The sequence below is a fragment of the Elaeis guineensis genome, chromosome 13 (assembly GCF_000442705.2).
Source record: "Elaeis guineensis isolate ETL-2024a chromosome 13, EG11, whole genome shotgun sequence".
Taxonomy (NCBI): Eukaryota; Viridiplantae; Streptophyta; class Magnoliopsida; order Arecales; family Arecaceae; genus Elaeis; species Elaeis guineensis.
Genome location: NC_026005.2, coordinates 2,986,100 through 3,010,819, shown reverse-complemented (window position 1 = coordinate 3,010,819; position 24,720 = coordinate 2,986,100). Strand labels below are relative to the sequence as shown.

Genomic DNA, 24,720 nt, shown 5'->3' with positions numbered 1-24,720 from the left:
AAACCCATGAGGCAGGTCGGATGTGGATTTATGGAATTCGGATCAGACGTGATCCCCGATGTATTATCAAGACTCAAACCTATTTAAGCTTCTAAATTTTAATTTAAGATTTGTAGAAGCAATATTTTTAGCATAAAAATAAGTTAAAAATTATTTTTATATTTTAATCTTTTTTAAAAAATATTATTTATTATCTATTTTTTATTGTTAACAGTAGTTAGTTATGTAGTAATCAAAATGTATTTTGCTATATTTAACCCAAATCCGATATGGATCCGGATCCGAATTTTTTCAGTCAGGACCGAAATGTATATATATTCTATCTGATCTGAATGATCTATTGGGTTGAAAATCTTGATTGTGGAACCAAATCGATCCGATCAGGACAGATTTTTTTATTGGGTTGGTTTTGAATTCAATATTAGAACCTGATCAAAGAATCAGTTTGGATCAGAATTGCTCACGACTCAATTCGACCCAACCCATTTATGCCCCCTAGTGGAAGGTCCATATTTGATACGGATACGAGTGTTTATTTCTAGACTGTTCGGCAGAGACAAGTGGCAGAAGAGTATGTCTTTCATCGGGAGAATAGATTTAAGATGAAAATAAATTATAGTAGATGTTATTGAGAGAGGAGTTGCTTTTAACTTTGGTGCTGAGAGTTTTTTTACGTAAAACCATCAATATGTGAAAGCAATCTACTATGATTGAGTTACAATTAAATTACATAAAACTTATAACGTTTGAAGTTCAAAAATCATGGCTAATTAACTTGTTATTGACCGTTAAAGCATGTCTAGTACTTGGCTTTACATGCCTGTGTAATATAGACAAAACTAAGCGAAACAGGGACAGTAGCATTGATTCTTTGCAATGCCTACAATGAAATGATAAGTCTGTAAAGGGCGTATGAAATTTGAATGAAGATTTAGCTACATGGAGATAAACTAAAATATTTATATATATATATATATATATTTTTATTTTGTGATTCGATGTGCTTTACTTTTCATCATTTTCTGCTAGCCCGTATATATTGGGCATACATTGTATAAACAGAGGAGACATACCAATTTACGATAACATTTTATCCGACACTTCGTCTCGTCCATCAACACATGCTTGATGACATTTAAATCATGCAACTATGTCTGATTTCACAACATATGAGTATATGCCCGATGAACACTGCCCACATATACAGCAAAGAGAACCTCTGCTAATATGTTGTACAGGTGGATCCTAATGATACCGGAGAGGAACAGCATAACTTTATCAATCTTGTCGACTCCAACAATCACATGGTAAATTTCCCAAAACCATTATCCAAAAACTTAATTTTAGAAGTTAATTTTGTTATCGTACATATAAATCATCTTAAAACAATATATCAAATTGAAGCACATCGATGCAGCTTAAAAAAATTCTAGTTTACTTTCATCACCGAGTCAAAATTTATAAAAAAGAATGACAAAAATCTTCGATGAAAATGGGTGACTGGGGAAGTGCTAAATCTGGATTATGTTACATTACCAGTCAAAATCTACTAACTCTCCTAAAATCATCTACCTTCTATCAGTCACTCAGAGCAACTTAGCCAGCTCAGATTTTGATACCCAAATCAGCTCACTTGTTGTTGGTTTCCATAGAAGGAATAAGCCCCATAAGCAGCAGCATACATGCTTGGGTCTGGAAATGGTGCAGCATACCCGTATCCATTGTAGAACGGTGCTCCATAGTAAAAACCATTCCATTGATTACCATGATCACCTCTTAACTGTCGACCCAAAACAAATAGATTAGAAAACAATAACAATAACAATCAACCAGGAATCTCATTCTCATATTTCAGCTAGAAAGTATTATTAGGATGTTTTCTACACAAAACATCATAATAACATAACCAAAAATGTTTAGTCATAAATAGGATTTGTGGTGCAAGGATGCATTAGTAGTCATTATCTATTAACTTTCCCTCATAATGACACAACAGCTGATTTAACGTGACCTGTGTTACTTGAAAAACAGTGGTATTAAAACAGGCGATTAGATTTCTGAAGCCAATCATTGGTCCCCTATGATCCTCAAGTCTCCTTTACCACATCAATCCAACAAGTGAATTTCAAGGGTACGACTGGAAGCCCCATGGAGCAATCCGAACATCATCAAATGTTCAGCTTACTCTGTTCATCTTGTAGCAGGGCAACCATTACAAAGCCTCTTTTTTCTCTTTATATATAAATACTTGCAGTAAATATCTCCCACGTTTATCTTCCTGGGATCACCGTACTTTGTTTTGGTTCATGACCATAATCCAGGTCAACTAAAACTCTGAGAACTAAACAAGAGGGGGGTGTCTATAACCTGACCTGGTTGCTTGGTATGTGACCTAAGCTGAAAAGAGTTTAAATGGTTTAGAATTGAACGTAATATTTTAATTATATTAGATATACCTGTTTGTTTGCAGGGTTACGACCCCATGAAAGACGAACCTGCTGCTTCCCGATGACTGCTCCATTCAACGCCTGCAATGCTTCTTCAGCATTGTTTCTACCAAAGACAGTGAAGTGCCATACACATAAAATCTTCAGAAATTTAGTGCAGAAACTAATGAAAGTGACTCCAGCAAGCACTACCTCAGTCACAGTATACAATAAAGCATTTAGAACTGTACCTCTGAACAAATTGCACAAATCCACATTGTTTTCCAACTGGAATTTTCACAGAGGCAATATCACCAAACGGAGAAAAGGCTTGCCTGAGATCGTCCTCACTGACATTTGGGTCCAGCCCTCCAACAAAAACCTACAAGACGAATCATAAGAATAATGGGAAAGGTACAGATATGACCTACAGAAAGCTGTGTGGGAAAATTTTGTACTCACTGTTGTGTTAGTTGAATCACCATCTGATTGTCCAGATGCACCATTTCCAGAACCACCTAGAATGATAATGCTAGTTAAGAAAAAGACATCCACTACTTCCATGACTCCACGTGCAATGTAACAAGCATGTATACTCTAATGACAGCTCGAGAATCAGTAGCAACAAAATGCCAGAGTACAAAATAAATATTTTCCTTTCATCATAGAATCTAGGAGATAAAAATTAACAACATTGTCCTTATTAACATATTTCTAGCCTTCATTGTTGCTTGAACCAATGTTCCAGGGCACTAAATAGAATGCCAAGCAAAACAAGTAGTGGATTCTAATATAACCTGTCCTAATGATGAACAGGATAGCTTGTTTGTCCCCTCTCAATAATCCCTTCACTCTCTCTCCCAATCAGCCCAAGAAACAATCATGAATCTGAACCTTCAGAATACATGATCACCAGAATATAATCAACATGTCCTGAGATTACTTTTGAATAGACTTTGATTACTATCCAACTTGATCCCCAATCCTCTCATTCGAATAAGCTTCACTTCTGGCAAAGGCACCCAAAGAGATGTCATTCAATGCTATAAAGAAAATGTTAAATGTCATATTCAATAAAAATCTAGGAATACTTGGTGGTCCCAGAAGATGAGCCCCAATGTGGTATCCAGAACGATGTCAAATCTGTTCATCAGAACCAGAGCCAATTCAACACATCATGCAAGTACGAGGAAGAACAAGCTTGAGCACCTTACATTATTCTATTACCAGAATTTCACACATGCAGTGCATGTGAGAGAGGAAATTTCCATGCACATGACCTAATTAGTTCATTGGTCACTGATCTATGATCATAGCACAATCTAACAGTCCTTAGTCATAACTGGGAGTCATGGTAACTCTCATGGGATGAAAGGTCACAGGATAGTGTAGGTGAGATAAAACTTATGATGGCAGAAGGGCTCTATATATTTTTTACTGGCTTATATAATAAAATTTCTAATCCAATAAGCAATGTTTCTCACTAAATAGGATGGTCGGAAGTAATTTTGTTGGCCGCACATTTAAAATCCTAGAAAATAGAGATCAGCCATGTCACATTACCTTTCCCTAATTTTTAGAGGTTGAATTCTTATTCCTTCTCACCAACCCCCATCTCGGTTCTCCAAGCATAACATATTGGGATAGGCTAGATCACCTAACCCTCCAGCTTAATCCTGATCCAGATGGCTTCAACCTTTTGAGTTGGGCCTCAACTCTAAGGCTCCAAGCATTTGCATTATAACATATAAGATAAATAATTACATATTAAGATCTTGTCATGAATCAGCACCGCTAGAAGAAAATTATACTTGTGAGAGCACTATTTCTCCACACATACCAAAAATCTAGTTCCAAGAACCCTTCCTAGCTCAAGCGCAATTCCTTGCGGCAAAAAATTTTAAATTCCTAAAAAGGGAGGAATTTTATGAACTCACAAGTCACGACATTCACCTTCTGAAAGTTCTTTCAGGATATAGTATTCCAAGCAATACCTCCATTAGTAGAAACATGTCAAAGAATTACTAAACCCATCAAAAAGTTCTACCAAAATCAAGCTTTCTATACTTTTCTAACACAAGAATCTACTCCCTTACGGATTGCCCCATTCCAACTGGAAGAATTTCCATTTAGTTCATTTTATCTTCTAAATATCTAGGCCCACAATTGGCAATGGTATCCCCTCCCCCAATCCAAAGAGATGGTTCTTTACTGAATATTAGCACAACCATTATCGAAACTTTGATATCTATACAAATCTCAATGTCTCATTATGTGATTATAGCAGCATCTACAATCATAGCAGAGAAGTTCAACATAGCAAGCTGGAAGTCTGAAGGGGGATGAACTAATACAATCTTTCCTAGGGAAAGAAACCATTTCTTTGAAAGTTCAATACCTTTCGAACTTTTTAAAACTCCGTAACCATAATGACATGGTAGAAAGTGAAATTCACAAAAATTAGTGCAAGCCAAGCAATATATTAAAACAACCTTCTTAAAAGTTAAAACAATGGGTTCATTTCACCAAGTTGTATTTGGAGATTTTTCTCTAGCAACATCAACTATGAACCAAAATCACTTTAAGGTGAATGGTAGAATAAGTAACATACCTATAAGAGATCAGTTCAAGTTTTCAAAAGAATCCATTCATGAAAATCAACCACCAAGCACATAGGCATAAAACAGCCATTTACTCCTGTTACTATTTTCTTTGCCCTTGCAAATGGTATCCCTGGTTTCATTCTTGTTCTAGTTACCAAATGCTCCTTCACTGATAGTCTCTCTAAATCAAGAATACTCTTGCATTTGCATTCACAATGCTCCTAACACAATTAGGATTTTTATGTGGAGAAAGATGGAAAAGAAATAAAGCAAACCAAGGTTCTTAGGACAACCTTAGAATTCATTCATTGCTGTGTTGGAAATTGATTATAATACATTAGCATCTCCATTCCAAACTTCTCTAAGCAAATGAGCTCATGTCTGTCAGATGTCTGACACCAAAAAGGAAAAAAAGTGACTATCAACAGATAGTATGGTCCCATAACAGTTGAATAAGGATTATTAGAAACTTTACTGCAAAAGACTGTTACGGAAATTGATAGCTTTAAAATTAGATGAGACCAACATTCTCTCTTTAACCAGTGTAACATCACCATGGATTGGTGTACCAGCCAATTTAAAAATAATCTAGTGCACATTTAAATGTTAAATCCAGACTTCAATTGGTGCATGTACTGGGCAGGGACTAGTAGTCAACAGACCCTGAGGACAGACTTGTGGGAAAATCAACCTGAACCAACTTAACCCCCCTTGTACTGCTCTCATTTTTTGACTCATTTGAACCAACGAGAGTCAGCCTCTGCCAACCAAAGGTCCATAACATGATTTTTGCTTACTTTCTCTAAGAAAGGGGATTTAAATGAATATAATGATGCTTATGCAACACTTTCCATTAGTAAAATCATATCAATTTAAGATGATTAGGCAATAGAAATTTTATGAATTTAGCATCAGTGTTTACCTAAAGTATGATCTGAAGTACTAAACTTGGGAGGGGGGAACTCCAAAACCTTCCTGAAGTCCATCAAGTGCTTAACTATACCTAGACTTCATAGTGACTAACCAACTTACAAAAGTTAAAACCCAAGTTGGTAGACCCTGCAAGGATTTAATAATTATGCCCTCATGGGAAAATATTGGTATTATTATATATACTTTTCTCCCAAATGTAGACACCAAGTTATAGTTCATGATGAACTTTACAAGATGTATTTTTCATGCATACATAAAGACTACTGTTGAAAGATAAGGATGATGGGGAAAGAAAAATTATAATTATCTATGATAATTATAAATCTCTTACACATAGTTCACCGAACCGCATCAAACCATGCAGATTAGCCCATACCGAACGAGACCGGTATGAAATCGGATTGGTTCAGCCATGGGATTCGAAATGGGTCCCGAACTGGTGTAAACCAACTTGAACCGAGCAATTCGAAATAGATCAGTTCAGTCTGGTTCGGGCATTTAAATAAGGGAATGAGGAAGAGAAGTCTCAGGAGAGACTTTTTGTTCATCTCCTTAGCAAAAAAAAAAAAAAACACCCCCCCCCCTCTCCATAGTAAAAAAGAGCTAGAAAATGAGGAAAACCAACTGATTAAAGGTACGCAAGCTTCTCTCCCACCTCCCTTGCTCCCCTACTTTTCTCTCTTTTAAAACTTCAAAATTTGTAGAAATTAGAAAAACAAAGACAAATCATGCTAAAATTTTTGATTTTAGAATGATTTCGTTATATATTATAGATTTATGGATGATATATATAATGATATTAAAATCATTAATTTTCATTAAGTATATACATTTTTTAATTAAAATTAAATTTTTTAATAAAAAATTATTATAAAAATAAAATTTGAAAAATAATTGTAAAATTTAAATATTATTTAGGGCTTGCAAGCTACTTACAATATAAATTTTGGAGTCTATTTATCAAAATTTTGATGCATCATATGCATAGTGGCCTACACCTAAATTTGAATGAAATTAAAAAATTAGCAACATTTTATACATACTATCTTAGAAAAATATATATAACATCCATGGTAGAATTTTATACAGATCTAAGGTCAAATATTTTTTTATAATTTTTAGATGTTATAATATATTTTACATAATTATTAAACCGATGTACTTGTTCAACTTTCAGAAATGGATCCATCGAGGACGGACCCAGAGCATGATATTAATTGGGATCATGGCAAAGCTCTTGGATCGGCACCATTGAAAATGCAACTAGTGCAATGCAAAGTTCAAGAAAAGAGGATAACTAGATTGAAACAATACTCAATTGGCGGTTATCTTGACAAGCTATATGCCGATACAAATGGTCATCAGCCATGCAAGTATTTCATTGATTTCAAAGCAATGAAGGAGAGGAATTCAAAGAAGGTAGAGGTTGACCACCAAGCCGCATAACCACCTTCCTATCACTTTAGGAAGTCAAAGAAGCCTCCGCTCCAGATGATAAGGCATAGATCTAGATGCCATTCGAATGAGCTTGGATAATCAATGCAGTTTAAGAAAAGACCCAATTTGGACCGCCAGCTTATAAGTCGAGATCGGACTCTACAAGCACTACAATAGTGTCAGTGCTTAGGAGGACCTCAATAAAAAAGCTCGTCGGTAAAGGCATGAGCTGTATTGCATCTATGTTGGAAGCTTTTGACAGTAAGAAGAAGTCCTCCAAAAAGATTCCATCAGGAACCACTATCTGTGGCTTTGATCCACACACTTTCTCTAACAAAGATTCCAAGCAATAGAGAATTGATAGTATGCTGAAAAAGAATAAGAAGAAGGATATGTGGAAGCTATTAGATCTAGATTTCACTTCAGTCACATCTTAGTGCATGTGACAATAAGTACATATTGTTGTTCTATCACTGCACCAATACAGGCTAACAGTGCGAATGTAGATCCTTTAGGACCGAAGGACATCTACGATGAACTACTTGACAATAACGAGCTACAGAAATGAATTACATCATATAGAACAAATAGCGGATGTATGAACTGACGGTGATGTATGATGATTGGACTAATCCTACCATATAGAGCATACTCAACTTTTGACATATTATGATCGAAAAATATTTTTTCAGAAGTCTATTGATACTTCAGATCAGATGCACGATGCCATGTATATTCTCAGATTGATGAAAGTGATCGATCAGATGGAGAGTAAAATATCGTACCAATTATCACCAAAATGGACCACAGTATAAGACCGCAAGGGAGAACCGGATGAAGCAAAAATTGCATATTTTCTGAATCTCATGTGTTGCACATTATATTGATCTTATATTGATGGATATTGAGAAATTAATATGATACAAAAGACAGTAGACTTAACACAGACTATACTAGATTCATTCACAATCATATATAGATTTTATCATTGATGCAAAGGTACACAGGAGAGAGATTCAAACCAGGTGCCATCCTATTTGCTACAAATTATATGGCACTTGATTGTCTTATTGATTAAAAAAATAGGTCTACATCAAATGTTTGTCAGTTTCAAGTGACAAGAGAATAGATATGCCAGGGCAAACACCAAGGAGAGCAATGTAGAGAACTTGATGATGAGACCGATATTCTGGCAGCGAACCGAGAAGGTAATGAAAATAATGAAGATTATCAAGATAATAACAGCAAAAGATACCTTCAGAGGGGCTTCTTATATCACATGATAGAGAGGACAAAGGATCGGATCAAGATGGCAAATCCGAAACATGTTCATGAATACATCCAAATCATTGAGCGACGATGGAATTATTAATGGATAGGAACTTGCATCTAGTCGATAAGTAGCAAACCAAGAACGCTATGAAAATTTGACTGCTCTTATATTTGTACAAGTATGCCCAACTAATTCTGAAATTTATCTATAGCTTACTATCTGAATCTGAGATTTCAATACTTTATACCTGAGATAGACATAGATGAGAAGCTTCTTATTGTCCTACTAAATGTGATATACAAGATGGAATCCAATCTAGAAATCGCAACTATATACTTAGAAGAAGGTTGAGCAATTTTTTGTTAATTTAGTTGTATCTTCTATCAATAACATTAACAAATATATGTTTTTACAGATGAAAATGTTTAGGGAGGGTGCCGAAATCTTTGAAAATAGTACAGTGATCGCAATCAAAAATCATATAATTCGGATAGATTAAATATCAACGATGATAACTCTTACTTGATATTATGTAGCTGCTAATAAGTCTAATATGATCCAATCTTATTTTTAATTTTGCTCAATGCATTTGCAGCTGAATGGTGGATTCATTGCGGTATCTCCACAAGAAATCTGAAGCGAGTTTCCATTAGATCCGCTCCAGATGGTATCCTCGAGTAGCTATGAGTGCAATTAGTTGACCTTCGCCCTTATCCATAGCAAGCAGAAGAATCATCTGACACAAACACCTCAACGATCTTGTATATGTTCATTACAATCTGAGGTTAAGGCTCAAATGCATTTAGAAGAAAGTTGAGCCGAAGTACTCAAATCCGGCTATAGATGATTTCGTTAATGATGATGAAGATCCGATGATCGAATGGCTTGTGAACCAACAGTAGGAACGAAGCTTAATGAGTCCAGATTGTCACAACAACCAGAGCAACATTCCATGCAGACTTCTAGCTGATTAGCCACCATCCTTCTTCATAGTGTAGGCAATCAGAATAAGGCACGACGCGAGGGTACTCAACTTTTAATGCAAAGACAAAGGAAAGACAGCTACAGCCTCGATGGAAAGGTGGAGCAGTTAGTTCACTCAGATTCAAAGGCCAGCAAGTGCTGATAATAGTTCTTCTGATGGTCATGGATCTAATGGTCCAGAGCAAGCAGAGGACAGAAGACCATTTATGAGATACAGCCGTAAGATGATCTTGATTCATCAGTCCCAATTTATGTATGCCACATAAGATAGGAACCACAATGTACGAGCTGAAAGAGCCAATGAAGATATGATTGCATACAAGCGACAAACTCCTCCAGATCATCAGGATATGATGCAACTCCAGATGACCTCATACATGTAGGATCTATGGACATATCATGTTCATCCTCGTATTCTGGATCCTTTTATCTGAGTCACAGATAGCTTATGATCCATAAGGAATATTGAGTTGTACAAACATATCCTGAATGTGAATGATAAACCCATTTTTTTTTGAATTAAAAAAAGATATTTATTTCCACCCACATTTGACACTTGATTATGTCTGTGAGAAACCAAATAAAAGAAAAAAATATGAGTCTAAGAACCATTCTTTGAATTCAAAACAAAAGATTGTTCTCATTAACAATTTTATGTTTCATGTGGGATATAATGTGACATCATCTTTCATTTCTGATGGATACAATATGATCTCGTTAACAATTTTATGGGTGTGGTGTGTTTGAGGCATCTTCCAATGCCATTAAACTATGCAACCTAGAGCATCTTACGAATTGAATTTTGCTTCCAACAAATTCAGATAGGCTCCTCCACAGCCATACTATCAGTTCGAGGGCACCTCTCAGAGCCAAAACTTTAGCAAAAGATCTAAGACCAATTACAATCTAGCACATATACCATGGGATGAGTAAGAGGACTACAGTGCTACTTGATTAGAATGATGTGTTGATATTCCTCTTGATTATTTTTTAATTGATTGGAGCATTTTAGAGTCCAACAAATCTAATCCTTGAAAGGATGTCCCTGGACTACTACTTTAAACTTGCAATGCTGTCCCTCTTTGACATAACATCATGCCAGATTCAAATCTGCATCATACGCAATTAAGGATATACCAGAGAGAGATATAAATATCAAATAACATCAACAAACATCAATTTAGACTTAAAATCATTTAAGAAATCCTAAAAGTCAAAAAAGTTCAAAAAAAATCCAAAAAAATTTGGCGTGCCATACACCGCGAGCAGGCGATACGAGTGTCAGTACCGGTTCAACAATCCTTATAGGTACATGTATGTATTTACTTAAAGGATAAGTATATAGATATAAATAAAGATTTCTGAGGTTTTAAAAGAAAAAGTATAAAATATTGTTAAAACATATATTCAGACTGCAAGATCTAATAACCTCAACAGAGTCAATGAGAAAATCAAGAAGAATGCTGAGATGCACATTCACTCTGAAGATCCAGACACAAATATGGATAAATTCTCCAATTTGCAAAGATTCTAATCCAAAAGTTACTACGTATCAAACAGAACTCGGGTGACATGGTGATGTAGGACCTAGGATGAGATCAAACAAGGACTTGGGTCAAGAAATCTCATCCTGATAAAAGGGCAGAAGCAATGTTTTTATTCCAATTGTAAAATCAAGAAGGTAAAAAAAAAAAAAATCTGTTTTAGGTCTTAAATGAGATACAAGTCCAAAGAACAAGTTTACAAAGGAAACTTGTAAATTGGTGGTGGTCCAAAGTCATCCGATATTGGAAATTCTGATCATACATTTTATAATTATGGATAAAATAATACAGTGAGGTTTAGAAAAGCAAAAACAGATAATATCAATAGTGGTTTAGACCAAGGATTTAAGTCCTGACGGATGGGGGCCGTCCCGACTGTCCCATCCCGTTCCTTTGCATTCCGGCACTAAGGACGGGTGCGGAACCCTGAACGCACTTCCGGCCTTGATCCCGACCGTCCCGACCAAACAGGCGCTGGCATGGCCGTCCGATCGTGCCCTTTTTTTTTGACGATAATGCTTCGAACAGGGAGAAAAATGAAGAAGCCGAGACAGGGTACCGACCTCTTTCTTTTTCTCCTGACGAGTCAGCGTCGGCATCGTCACCAGAGGGAGCACGTCTTCTCCTTCGACTCCACTTTTTCGAGAGAGAGCATGCCGGGGAGGGAAGGCCGGAGGAGAGGGAAAGCACGCCGGAAGAGAGCCAATTGAGAGGCTGGAGAGGGAGGGAAGAGAGAGGACCGGAGGCGGTGACGGAGGGAAAGAAATTAGGGCTCGGAGACAGAGCCTTCCACTCTTGCGCGGCCGCTCCAGATGCAGCCATTCAGGGCAAATCCTGAAGGATATGCATGGTGGATGGTGCGCAGTCTGGAATCGGAAATACAAAGGGTAGCGTGGCGTGTTATCCACCATGGGATTCGCATGGGACATGGTGGAGAGCGTGCAATCCAGAATCGATGAAATATAAGGGGCAGCGTGGCACCGTGGAATTTGCGCGGTCCAATTGCACCTGTGCATGCAATACCGAGGTGGGATATCATGCGAAGCACGGTCTCATCCTCATCTTTAAAAAAAAAAAAAATCTGTGCCCGTGACTCCATTTTGCGCCAAGACAGCCATCGGGATGCCCGACCGGGATGAGGGGGGACGCCCCCCATCCCACGAGATTTAAAATCTTGATTTAGACATTAAAAGTTAGATCAAACAGATACAATAGGGAGGAAGACAGAGAGAAAAGAGAGGCCAAACCTGGCATAACATGCAATACTCTTCTCATCGAGTCCTTACAGACTCCACATGACTACTTGTGCAACCAAATTTAAACTCTTGGAAACCAAGAAATCGGTATTTATACCCAAAAGTTTCCTAAGAAAATGAAAAATTGGATACCATATAACCTTATACAGAAAGACACATAAAACAGCCAAATATCATATCCTAATGATGTTATCACTTCTCAAACCAAATTATACCAATGGTAGGAATCTTGCATGCCAATCCTAATTCGAATAAGGCTATTACTCAGTTATTGTCCCAGTAATCCGGTGTCCTGAGAGGAGCAAAATGGGGACTGATCTAACCTTGCATTCTTTTGCACAAAATGGTGCCTTAGGACTCGAACCATGCACCATTGCACTTGTCAGCCAAAGCCCTTACTCATCGCACCAACAACTTGTACTTCAAATAAGACTCTAAAGCCTACAATACAAATTACCTAAAAAGAAGTTCCAAAAATACAAGGAAATCTAGAATTCAATTTGCCATCATGTGGTTTTTTTTTCACAGTAATATTATATCTTTGAAATGTAATATGCAAATGTATCAAGTATTAAGAACTATTGACCAAAAATTCAATATCAAGCTAGAAAATTTGAGAGAAAGATATACAAGAAAAAAAGAAAACAATGTTAAAGCTCCATGACAGATGGTTTTAGAGTGATACTGTTACACCATTATCATACATTTTAAGGCTTGATTGTGCCACAAAATAGTAATGTATTCCTGAGACTAATGGCATATTTTTGTTCAACAGTATTGACCACATAAAGCACAAGTTTGTGAAGAATTACTTGATAATGCAGTCTCAAGCATCTACCACAAGGAACTGAATGAGATCAATATCTAATAGCTCAGAGAGCAAAGACTGTAATTCATGTAGTAACATGCATGAATGCTAACTACTAAACAATGATAGCAGTGCTATGATAAACATACCATAACCTTAAACTTGTGTGATAAAATAATCATTATCTCACTAAGGTCTGCATCTTATAAATGCTAATATGAGAAGATCCACAAAATGTGTTGCATAGAAACAGTATTCACTAGCCCATATCTGCTTTATTCCATTCAGGAGGAAAGGGAACCTGGCAGAATTAATGGCCAACCTGGAAATCACTTTGTCTATACTCTTAGATTAACAAAAATTGCAATAATAAATGTCAAAGTTATCCTAATTTTGATGTCCTGATTCACACCATAAAGCAAATTCTACAGTATCATTAATGATAAAACTCACAGCATCTGTCAAATTTCTATATTGAGTATTACTGATTCAAAACGTATTATTTTTCACCCATTTTAAATATAAAGAGCTATTACAATTACATGGATAGAATATTCCATTCCATGGTAAGATGCTAATTCAAATCACCTAAAATAATAAAAAACTTCTGTAATAGATATTATACTATAATGGAATGACATCCTTCAACCCATCCACTTGCCAACCAGAAGCAGCAGCATCATGTCCTGATGGCTGATACTAAAAAAAACATGCCATGCATACCATATTATAGCATGTCTTCCAGAACACAAAGTGAACCCCCCCCCCCCAAATGGAAACCATCTTTAAGCCAACTTCTTGACTTTCTGCATTACTCCACAACAAAGTCTACTAGTCTGTCAATGTCCAGTATAATTACACTACATGCATGAAACAAAAACAACATAGAAAATAGTCTTATCTATTAGAATGGGTGGATTTTTGCAATAAGATGATATCAAAATGTTATTAAAAAACAAATTATCCGAGGAGCAAAGGAAAAGATCGTCTTAATTAAATCAAACATAAGAAAGTGCAGTTTAATGTACCAGCTACCAGATCATGCTAACAATAAGGAAAATAGGGGATTTCAACTATTAAAACATTTAAACCACCACTTAACACTAGACACAACAGGAAACTATTATGTGATTTACATTAGCATTTTAGAATGACCCGAGTTATGGACAAGATAAAATGCAAAGAACAGTTATAATTAGCTATCAAGCAGAAGTACTTCTGGATAGGTAAGATCTCAAAAAATAAATGTGTACAAAACTAGGGTACACTTGAAACCTACCAGATGACTTTCTGGGGGTTGCAGGACCAATGCGCATGGGCCTAGTAGAGCAGTATACACCATTCATTTCAGTCATGGCAAGTGTCTTCTCGCCATCATTCCCAAATCTTACAAATCCATAACCCTTTGAACGGCCAGTATTTGCATCAATAACAACTTTTGCACCTTTTACGGATGGGTACTTACTAGCAAAAGTTTCTTGCAGCATTGCATCAGTAACATCAGCAGCTAGATCTCCTACAAATATAGAGTGGTCAGAAGCAACATCTGATCGCCTATCACCCATGCTAAATGATGCCCAATTTAATCTAAAAGGCTGATCAGTGTTGGGCATTATATGACCAGCAAAGCTCTGAAGTACTTTTTCAGCTGCTGCACGTGTATAAAACTCTACAAAACCATATCCCTCTGACTGTCCAGTTTGTTTATTGCGAATAACTTTAATAGAGACCACCTGCAGAACGTTTAAAAGGAAGGTTACAGAAAACATGATAAGAACAAGATGAACTCATGTAATCAATGAATGGTAAAAGCCATAACTGACAAGGTGAATGATTGGTTGGACAAGAAGATCAAGATCAATCAAATCATTAAGCAACCACCATAACTACTATAAGCATGCGACCATGAGGTGCAAGAGAGAGGCAGTATTGAATGTACGATAAACTATTTTTCATAATTGAAAATACAAATATTGACACTTGATATTGAAGACAGGGAAAGCACGACCCTTTTTTTAGCATAAGCAATAAGGGAAGAGAATGACAAGTAAGCTCTGAATTTATCAAGTTGATCTAGGAACAGGGATAAAGTTAATTATGAGAGCAAGACTGTCTCAGTTGTTTTATGTATTTGATCAATATTAGATTGCGTATTTCATCATCTACAGGGTTCTCAAACCAGATGCATGTTCCTTATCTAAACACAGAAAAAAAAAAAATTTGAAACCTGCACCTATAACATAAAAATGGTGTACTACATTAAGCATGCTTACGTATGTCTTAAAGATGTTCACAAGTTTAGATACACACTCTCATTACCATACGTGCACATATTATTTTATACGATTTTGCTTTGCATTTGAGATGCAGGGGAATTGTTTTGACTTATTAGAATTGTCCTTCTTTCAGTTCGAATTCCATAAGGTGCAATTTGGCTTCCTTTTTTAAATTTGGGTTAAATTTTGTGATTATTATTTGGAATAGTTTTGAAGCCATACTTTGGTTAGGAACCTTGGGCAGGGATTAGTGTCAAACCATCATTCTTTGGATGCAGGCTGGGTCAGGGAAGTTTCAAAAGTCACGAGGATTTAGTTTAAGTGTTCTAACTTCTAAGCATCTTTGCACATGAGAGGATATGGGAATGCAAATTTGTAATTTCCAGGAAGGTTTTTTATGAATAGCTAGACTATCCAACTCTGTTTAAAAATAAAAGGGTTTGTGATCTCTTGAATTATTATGAGCAAGATATAATAAGTTTTTCTACCTAGGATCCAGGACCACAAACCCTGAAAATAATCCTCACTCCATATTTTTCCTGCCTCTTTTAGTTTTTATATCAAATCAATCATCAAAACTCCTCTATTCCACTGCATAAATTCAATCTTATAGGCACTAGAGAATACCCTTTTACCTTAAATTCTATCATACTCCTTCCTGCTTATACTCCTTTATCCTAGTAGGCCTTAAAGATCATATATTCCTATTTCAATTTCCATTTTTAACTTCTATATATGCATCTGTCCTGTCGCGCATCTGAGGACAGTAGAACAAACCTTCCACTGTAACTGTATCATTGCGGACCAAGGATGTGAGACTCAAACATGGTCCGCCACACCACCCCGAACTGCTGGTGGGGGCCAACCAAACCAATTGTTGAGGAAACGGACGGTTCATGTTGTTGGCTTGATAAATAGGCCAAACTGGCTCATTAAACCCCCACCAACTCAATAAAAAGCCTTCACCCAGCTCGACCATTTTGATTAAATGCCCTGCCTTCGTAAAAAGCCCACACCACCCACCCCTAGGGGGCCTTGCAACCTTTCAAAAGGAAACCACCGCCCCCCCCCCCCCTTTCTCTCTCTCTCTCTCGATTTGCTGGGGTTAGGATCTACCGTGGTCCTCCCTCCCTCCCTCTATTCCGACCACCACCTCCTGGACAAGGACAACGATGGCTTTCAAGCCCTCTCTCTCCCCCCTCCAACTCCCTCTCCCTCACTCTTTGACTCCTTTCCTCTCCCTCCCTCTCTGACTCTTCCAATTTTGGTATGCCCTAGTATAGACCCGCATCGTGCCTAACCAATCACTGACCGATATGACCTCCAGTACCGGTTCAACGAACCTTGCTCTCGATGCTATGCCCTATTCACTTCAAATATGGACATTAATGGACAAATTAAAAAGTTGTACATAATAAAAGTATTATTATATTTCCTAACAACTCTCTCAATTAGACATAAAAAGTCATCCCCATGCATAAGAGACTGATCTTTATGCACTGATAGATACCAGACAATCCCAAATCCTTTATTAGGTTCAGATCTTCCAGTCTCTTTAGACAGCACCTACTTTACTCCAATATTAATGGCCAGGAGGACAAAAATATTTAAAGTGTCAGACCCTATTGCAGCAGTAGGTTACTGATGCATAACAGTGCATACCACTATATCTTGTACACTGACCGGCAACACTATGCATTAGCCTGTACTAGTGCAGATTGCTTTAGCATGCAGGGTATAACACAATATGCCAATATTTAATTTCTCATGCCAATGCCTGACCACTCCTGGCAGCCTTGTTTCTGTTAAGGACCACGAATAAATCTTTCCTATTATTTTTTTTATTTTTCCCTGCAGACTTTTCAAGGCCTAATGAGGATTAAACATAACAATAAAACAAACTGTATGTTCTACATGATATCAAGGGTAGAAATCAAGGTAGGCATAGTATACGAGCTTCTAATAGGATTGCAAGTTCACAGCCTCACATAGTAAACCGAAGGTTTGCTATCTCGATACCGGATCCTAGATCCCATACCCATACAGTACAGTATTCGGTACACTCATTATGGGGGTCGCTTCAGCATACCAAGACTCAATATACTCCTTGTATTGAATCTTGGTTTAATACCAGTATGATACAGTATATGCCAATACAGGGCGATACACACCAGTACTGCAAACCTTAGTAAGCCATACTGTACAAAATATAAACCACACCATCATTTCAAAATTTCAGCATATATCCTTACATGTTTTTAACCGACTTGTCTATAATAGTGGTGTACAACCCACCCATAGGTTTGATAGCATATGAGGTTCCAAAGTACCAAGAATACATGTCCAAATTGAAATTAGATTTGAAAAGGAAAAGGAAAAAGAGAAAAGAGTTGTCTTTGAGCCCACAATCAAGGTAAGGAAGATAATGCATTGTGACAAAAGAAAACTAAAACTTACTCACAACATAAAATCAAGAAATTAAATAAAAAATAATGAACTATGAAAGATTTTGTGGCCAATCAACATGATCATATCCATCCCTAATTAAGAAAAGATCCTAATCTATCTAAATATTCTTAAAAAAAGATATAAGTGCACTCATAGGGATGCGTGCTCATTACCCAACAGAAATAATAAGTTAATTGAAACAAAAAATTATAAGATTTCCCCCGCATAGATAAACCCATAAGCCTTAAATTTAAGCCTTAAGCAACCAAATTGACCCACAAAGACTTCACAAAAAGTAGCGTTGAAATAATTTTGCAATATAGGAAAAAGCAAAATTATAAACTTTTAGCTCCACCAAACAGTCCAGTTAAATTATGAAGCTTATCTTCTTCCTTTTTTTCTTTTGGTTAAAGGTTAAGATTTTCTTGCATATCGATTTTAAGCTATTCAGGACGTTCACTATTTCATGATCATAACACATGAGCATCTCTTGAATAGGGTAGACATTCTTTAAGGCTTTACGATGGATAGATGTAGTCCATTCCCAAATTTCAACATGATGATAAATTCCTATTTTATAAAGACAACACTAAAAATTAACTCTAATCTCGTTATTCTTTATCTATTCGGTGACTTTCTTAAGGATATAATCTTCCATGGCCTCCTTGATTACAATTACAATATAAAACAAATAAATGGGGGCAGTTGCTTACCTTATAATATATGGTGTGATAAAATTGTGGATCACTTTGCAACAAAGTTTGGTAACCCAAGAAGAACATATAATTAGGTGAAGTGGTTTTTCATATTGATTTATTGCAGAAAATAATGAGACATAATAAGATATTGATACTGTAAATTCATAGCATAAGTTTAGTTGCAATCCTCAAGCTACCATGCCAATCCTCAAGCTACAATATTTTGGATTGGATGAAAAAAAAAAAAAAAAAAAAAAAAAAAAAAAAAAAAAAAAAAAAAAAAAAAAAAAAAAAAAAAAATTGGATGAGGCTGAGGAAATCCAAAACACCACAATCTGCAATTGCCAGAGTTAAATTCAATTGGGTAACAAAGGTTGCACCTACTAAATAACAGAAGTGGCCCTCTTGACTACCCACTATTTTCCTTTTTGCTTTTCAATTAAAACTTTTATGCTAGTAACTATTAAAACTAGATGTAGCGATCAAAACACCAAGAAGAATTCAGTATTAAGAAAACATCTATAGTTAGATAAAATCCGGTATAATGAATTGACAATTTAACAAGAAGTTTCACTTGGAACATCAAATTATTATCCATAGAAAACACATAAAGACACAAGGACATGTGATGCAAATAGTTACGTCAAGTCATCCAAAAGATTTCTATAAAACTTTGAGATACACAACATAGAAACATTACCAGACAAATACATGTATATTTACATATAGATGTGCAAATATTAGTAATTTATCATATAGCCAGTTAGATTTGATGCGAACTGATAGAAGCAAGATGTTTTAGGAATTTATTTAATTCTAAGTACATTTGGATTTATTGAAGCATGATGACAGTCATGGTTAGTTTGGACTCCTTGTATAATTTTAACTGTCACAGATTTCTGTTTTAAGTGAAATGACAGTATAAAGAGTTCTGTTTCGCATTAGGTTAGCTATGATTTAACTTCATTAAGATTGTCACCATTGTCATATTTGGGGTCTTCATATATGCATGTAAGAGATGGTACTGACACAAAGTTTTTTACATTACCTTTTTTTTTTGGGGTGCCGTGGAAGGGTTCCGCATATTTTTCCTCCTTTTCCTTTTCTAATTTATCCTTACTTTCCTTTCCCTTCTACTATTCCTCTTTGCTCTTTCTTTATCCATACTTTCGTCTTCCTTTTCTGACTTATCCTTACTTTCCTTTCCCTTCCACTATTCTTCTTTGCTCTTTCTTTATCTTCTTTTCTTCTTGCTTTTGTTAATTTACTTATTTTCTTCCTTGACAAGTGGCAAGCGATAAAACTGTCCAAGCAAGCACTTGGTCATCCATTTTCTAGTTCCTAGTTAACCATAAATTAAACTATAGATAGCAGCAAGATAAGTATGCAGTTTTGAACAATACTAAACTACAGATTTTAATGCGTTAGACGCTTCGGGGTACAAATTTAAAGGCTATATTTTAGGTTGATGGTTTCTGAGCACAACTGCAGATTTTATAGTATGGTACAGCAAACCAGCAAACATAAAAGTTAAGGGCAGATAATGGCAAGATATAATAACACACTCAAGACTTTAATTCAAAGATGATTCAGACATCAATATTCGGTAATTTAGTATTAAGATCAGATGAGTGATTAGATACAGCTGAGAAATAAAATTATAACAAACAAAATGTGAAATACAAATGTCAAGAGAGAATATACAAAAATGACAGGAGAAATATTAGAGATTAAGGGAAGAAAGACACAAGAGAGAAGGGGACCAAGCAGATTTGGTTGGCTTGGTGGAAATTAAAGTTAGGAGAGGAAAGCAGTGAGAATGACCAAATGCTTGGAAAAGGATTGTAAAGTCATTACTGTGGAGAATGCAGTCAGGAACAGCAGAATCCCAAAAAAAAAAAAAAAATCACTTCTCTTCAATTAGTAACTCATGGACATTCATTAGTAGGTTAATTATAGGTTTTTTAGAAAGATTATTTTTATGGCCCCAAAGCATGGTCAGGTGAGTCCTTTATGGCAAAAAATAGAATCTAAGTTTATCTAGTCTAAGTATAACCAGCCACATATTCTTTTAGAATCTGACTCCTGCTATGGATATTAAAAAGAAAGAAATCCTCATCAAGTGCCTTTAGATTATTTAAAATGCTGTAGCATGAACAGTGCTGGTGAAAGAAAACATTTCAAAAACAAAGGCTTGTAATACAAAACAGATCTTCCTAAAATCCAATAGGAGCTTGGGGCTTACGTAAAAGGCCCTTGTCATTCAACAAATCTGGACTGTTGATGCTCTTGGATACTCCAATGACTAAGAAGTCACCATGAATAGATATATACATTTTCCCTAATAACTTGTCCAACTAGTTATTTCAGATGTCTCTTCACAATAATTGTGATGGAGAAGGCATCAATTTAGATGATAAATCTTATTTTTCATCTATAAGACTGTCTTGACATTCTTGGATGTTTGTTCGAAATTGTCGAAACAATTATTTCTTTAACAATATATGATTGAGCCATTCAGTAGTAAGATGGAAGGGGGGAAAGTAATTTCACAGACAACAGTCCCTAAGGGACCTAGCAAATCCATAATTTGATTATAGGGCCTAATTCTTCTGGCACGCTGTTATATTTCAAACCTTTGAATGCATCAATTCAAGAACATGCTCCATCAACATTCCAGAGAGCTATGAGGTGATGAAATCATATAGATTTATGCAATGCAGGATATCAGCCCTCAATTACATATAACTGATTGGTATCAAGACATTCAAAACTTAACTGCCTTATCGTATATAAACTGGGATTGGAATATTTCAAGGAGGTCTACTCTGCATTAATAGCAGTTCACCGACAGCATTTATTAGGACAAGACACTTTCTTCGAATCGAATTTATATGATTTGCTGCATGTGAATAAATGTAGTACCCTCTAGTAAATTAAATAATTAAAGATTAACTGTTAGTACATTTCTTATTAGAATATAGCAGTGAACACTATCACATTGAAATATGACATTAAAATGAAGATGGAAAAACAGTGACATAATTAGACAAAAATGATGTCTCATGGAAGACATGCAACATCAAAATCAATCTGTATGTATCCTCAACCATCCATGTCTCATTACTATAGTGGACCTAAGTGGATTTCCCATCAAAAGAAGATGTGAAAGAGAACTCAAAAAACAAGGACAGCTAAGACATATTTAAAAAATAAATAGATTGTGAATATTTACACAGAATACATAAAAAAGTTACAAATTATCAGTTGGTTGCAACGTTTATAAGAAATATATGGCAAAGGATCTAGTAAGTTATAAAATAATAGATAATCACTTATTGATTAAACTAAGAGTCTGAGACAGACTTTGTGACACAAAATGTAAAAGTACAGCATGATTGAAAAGGACGATGAAAAAAGCAAGAGCATGGTTTTATAGCAGGCCTAGGACCTTAGATTATAGATAAGAATGTGTCTCCTGTGTTTCTTAAAATCTTTTTACTAATTTTTGTACAAGAAAGGTAAGAAAAAGTAAAGGAATGCATCAGATTCTTCAAAACTTGATTCATGAAACAATGGACTTAGTTTACATAGTACAAGGCCATATTTTAAAGAACTAAAAGAATTCAACAATCAATAACATTGGTATGGGTATCTATACTTATCCAATGCATGTATCCTCACAAGGTAGCAAAGGACCTATCTTGCATTATTACGGCTCAGCTTCAAAATTTCTAACACTTCATAGAGATATACTAAAAAACAAAGGATGTGTTTCTATAGTAGCTTAAGTGCATATGTGCTTGGAATTATAACAAACAGGTAAGTGATTTTTCAAAGCCTCTCGATACGCTAAAGAGTGCACTAAGCCTACTCCATCTAGAATTGCAAAATATGTTGTTTTGTGCTTTAAATATTGAAACAAGCACCATCCATCCAGCCCAAATCACATTTACATAGAAGTTAAAATTACAACCTCCATTCACACAACATTATTTCATTAAATTACATGAAAGTACCATATATTGTCTTTTTCTTTTTCAGTCAGAAGTCAGAAGTGATTGAAAACTCAAAACCATGGTAATATATAAAATTTAAACAAAGGATTCAGATGAGTTATTTAACTAATAAAACAATGACTGTAGAGACTTAAAGACACAACAAAGCAAGGCAATGTCAGTACCCCATCGATTACAGCAACCATCTTTCATCTTTCTTCAAGAAAATCAGTATCATCTAAAGAATAAAAAAATTAAATCTAATGTAGATTGACTAATATGTTGAATAATGTAGTAAGAACGACAAGATATATAGGCATAAGAATCAAACAGTGAATAGAACAATCTTAGACTGTCTCCGATATTCCTTTTAACTGCAGTTTAGCTATCATTGGTGTTACCTTCTGCATAATTCTGTAACTAGTTAAGAAGCCACAAAAGATTCAGGCATGACAATGGGAGGATGCAATGAAAGGGTGGAGAATGTGTGAAAGGAAAATACCTTATAGAGTAAATTGGATTTCTACAGGATATACACTTAGAGATCACTAATTTGGTCATGGGCCATATAATGTGTAAATATTAGCATAGATTAGATTGGTTTGAATTTAACCCACCTGACAGCTCTATTATTTACAATGGCATCAGACAACATGAATTTCCAAAATAATATGAGAAAGTCAAGTGATGAAATGCACAAGTCTGAGCTCAACTTAGACAACTTTGAACTTCAAACAATATCTGAAGTCTAATGAATACTACCATATAAAAGAAGTAAAAAGAAAAGGAAAAGTAAAAGCAATTTTCAGCACGATTTTAATTTAAATAGACTGGACGAAGATAGATGTAACATGGAAAGGGCCAATCGTTATTCCACAATTTATCACATCATCAGCCCAAATATAAGAAGAGAGTACAAACTGATGAAATAATAAGAGCTCTAGTACAAACTAAACGCAGAGAGACACACTTTCTTGCCACCAATCTTTCACACAACAGCCAATTCGCGGTCAAAATCCTGTCTAATTTTCAATTGTACCATAGTCATGGTATCCCATCTATGTCTTATACATTCCAAACCCGGCTTTCCAATATTTTATTTATAGCAAGGGTCACTTTTACATTCCCAATTTACATCTCATAAAAGATGAATAAAGATTTTTTTTTTTTTTTTTTTACATCTATAATCATCAATCTAGCAAATTAAACAAACGCTCATCAACTTTTTTTTTAAAGATCTGTATTCCTCAGCTAACAATTTCAAAGCAAACTCTTAAACAAGCCTAAAAAGATTTTAAACAACTGCAATCATTTCTTTTGGAAATCTTATCTTAGTTCTCTTCAGGTTGATATGAGGAAAAAAAAAATCATATTTTTTCTCTATTCCGCTCATAGAGCGCAAATCTAGATAAGATCTAAGCAAAGGCCTATCGAGAAAGAAAGAACGGGATGGAAAACCCTCACCTCGCCGGTGTGGCCGAAGCAGCTGTGGAGGTAGTTCTCCTCCATCCAGTAGTGCAGGTCCCCCACCCAGATCGTCTTGTTCTCCTCCCCCCCCGCCGCCCCGGCCTGGTGCTGGTGGTGCTGCGGCGGAGGCGGCTGGTGGTACGGAAGGAAATGCTGAGCGTACTGCGGCGGGGGTGGCGGCGGCACCGCCGCCACCATCTGGTGTGGCATCACCATCGCCGCCGCCGGCGGGTACTGCATCGCCATCCATTGCTGTTGCTGCTGCTGCTGCTGTTGTTGCTGGGAATCAGCACCTCCTGCCGCCTGCTGCATCGTCGCCGCCGTTTCGTCGCAGGGTTTCGTCGCCGGAGGAAAGGCGGTGACGGAGAGGCGAGAACGCGGCCGGGGGGGAGAGAAAGAGAGAGAAAGGGAATAGAGGGTTGAGGGCTGGGTGGGGATATATGAGGGGCGGCTTTGAGGCGAGGAGGGATGTAGGCCGTTGGATCGAGAGGGAGGAGCAATTGGTGGCCGTGGATGAGAGCTGGAGGGTGTAATCATGAGGTTGACCGAATCCACGTTGATGTCGGCCT

At 36.2% G+C, this 24,720-nt stretch overlaps 1 protein-coding gene across 2 annotated transcripts; it reads right to left on the bottom strand.

Moving 5' to 3' along the window:
- Positions 1 to 1,412: 1,412 nt before the first annotated feature.
- Positions 1,413 to 24,597, bottom strand: LOC105034425 (polyadenylate-binding protein RBP47). 2 transcript variants are annotated; one of them, XM_010909587.4, is made up of 6 exons: positions 24,149 to 24,560; positions 14,544 to 14,997; positions 2,889 to 2,944; positions 2,678 to 2,808; positions 2,457 to 2,553; positions 1,413 to 1,780 (listed from the first exon to the last, which is right to left on the bottom strand). In XM_010909587.4, the coding sequence occupies exons 1-6, from the start codon at positions 24,461 to 24,463 to the stop codon at positions 1,625 to 1,627; spliced, it is 1,209 nt and encodes a 402-aa protein (XP_010907889.1). In that variant the 5' UTR covers positions 24,464 to 24,560; the 3' UTR covers positions 1,413 to 1,624. The 2 variants fall into 2 exon arrangements, 1 of the variants encoding a protein (XP_010907889.1); XR_003799107.2 differs by having other exon boundaries at positions 1,586 to 1,780; positions 2,457 to 2,588; positions 24,149 to 24,597.
- Between the last annotated feature and the right edge of the window lie 123 nt (positions 24,598 to 24,720).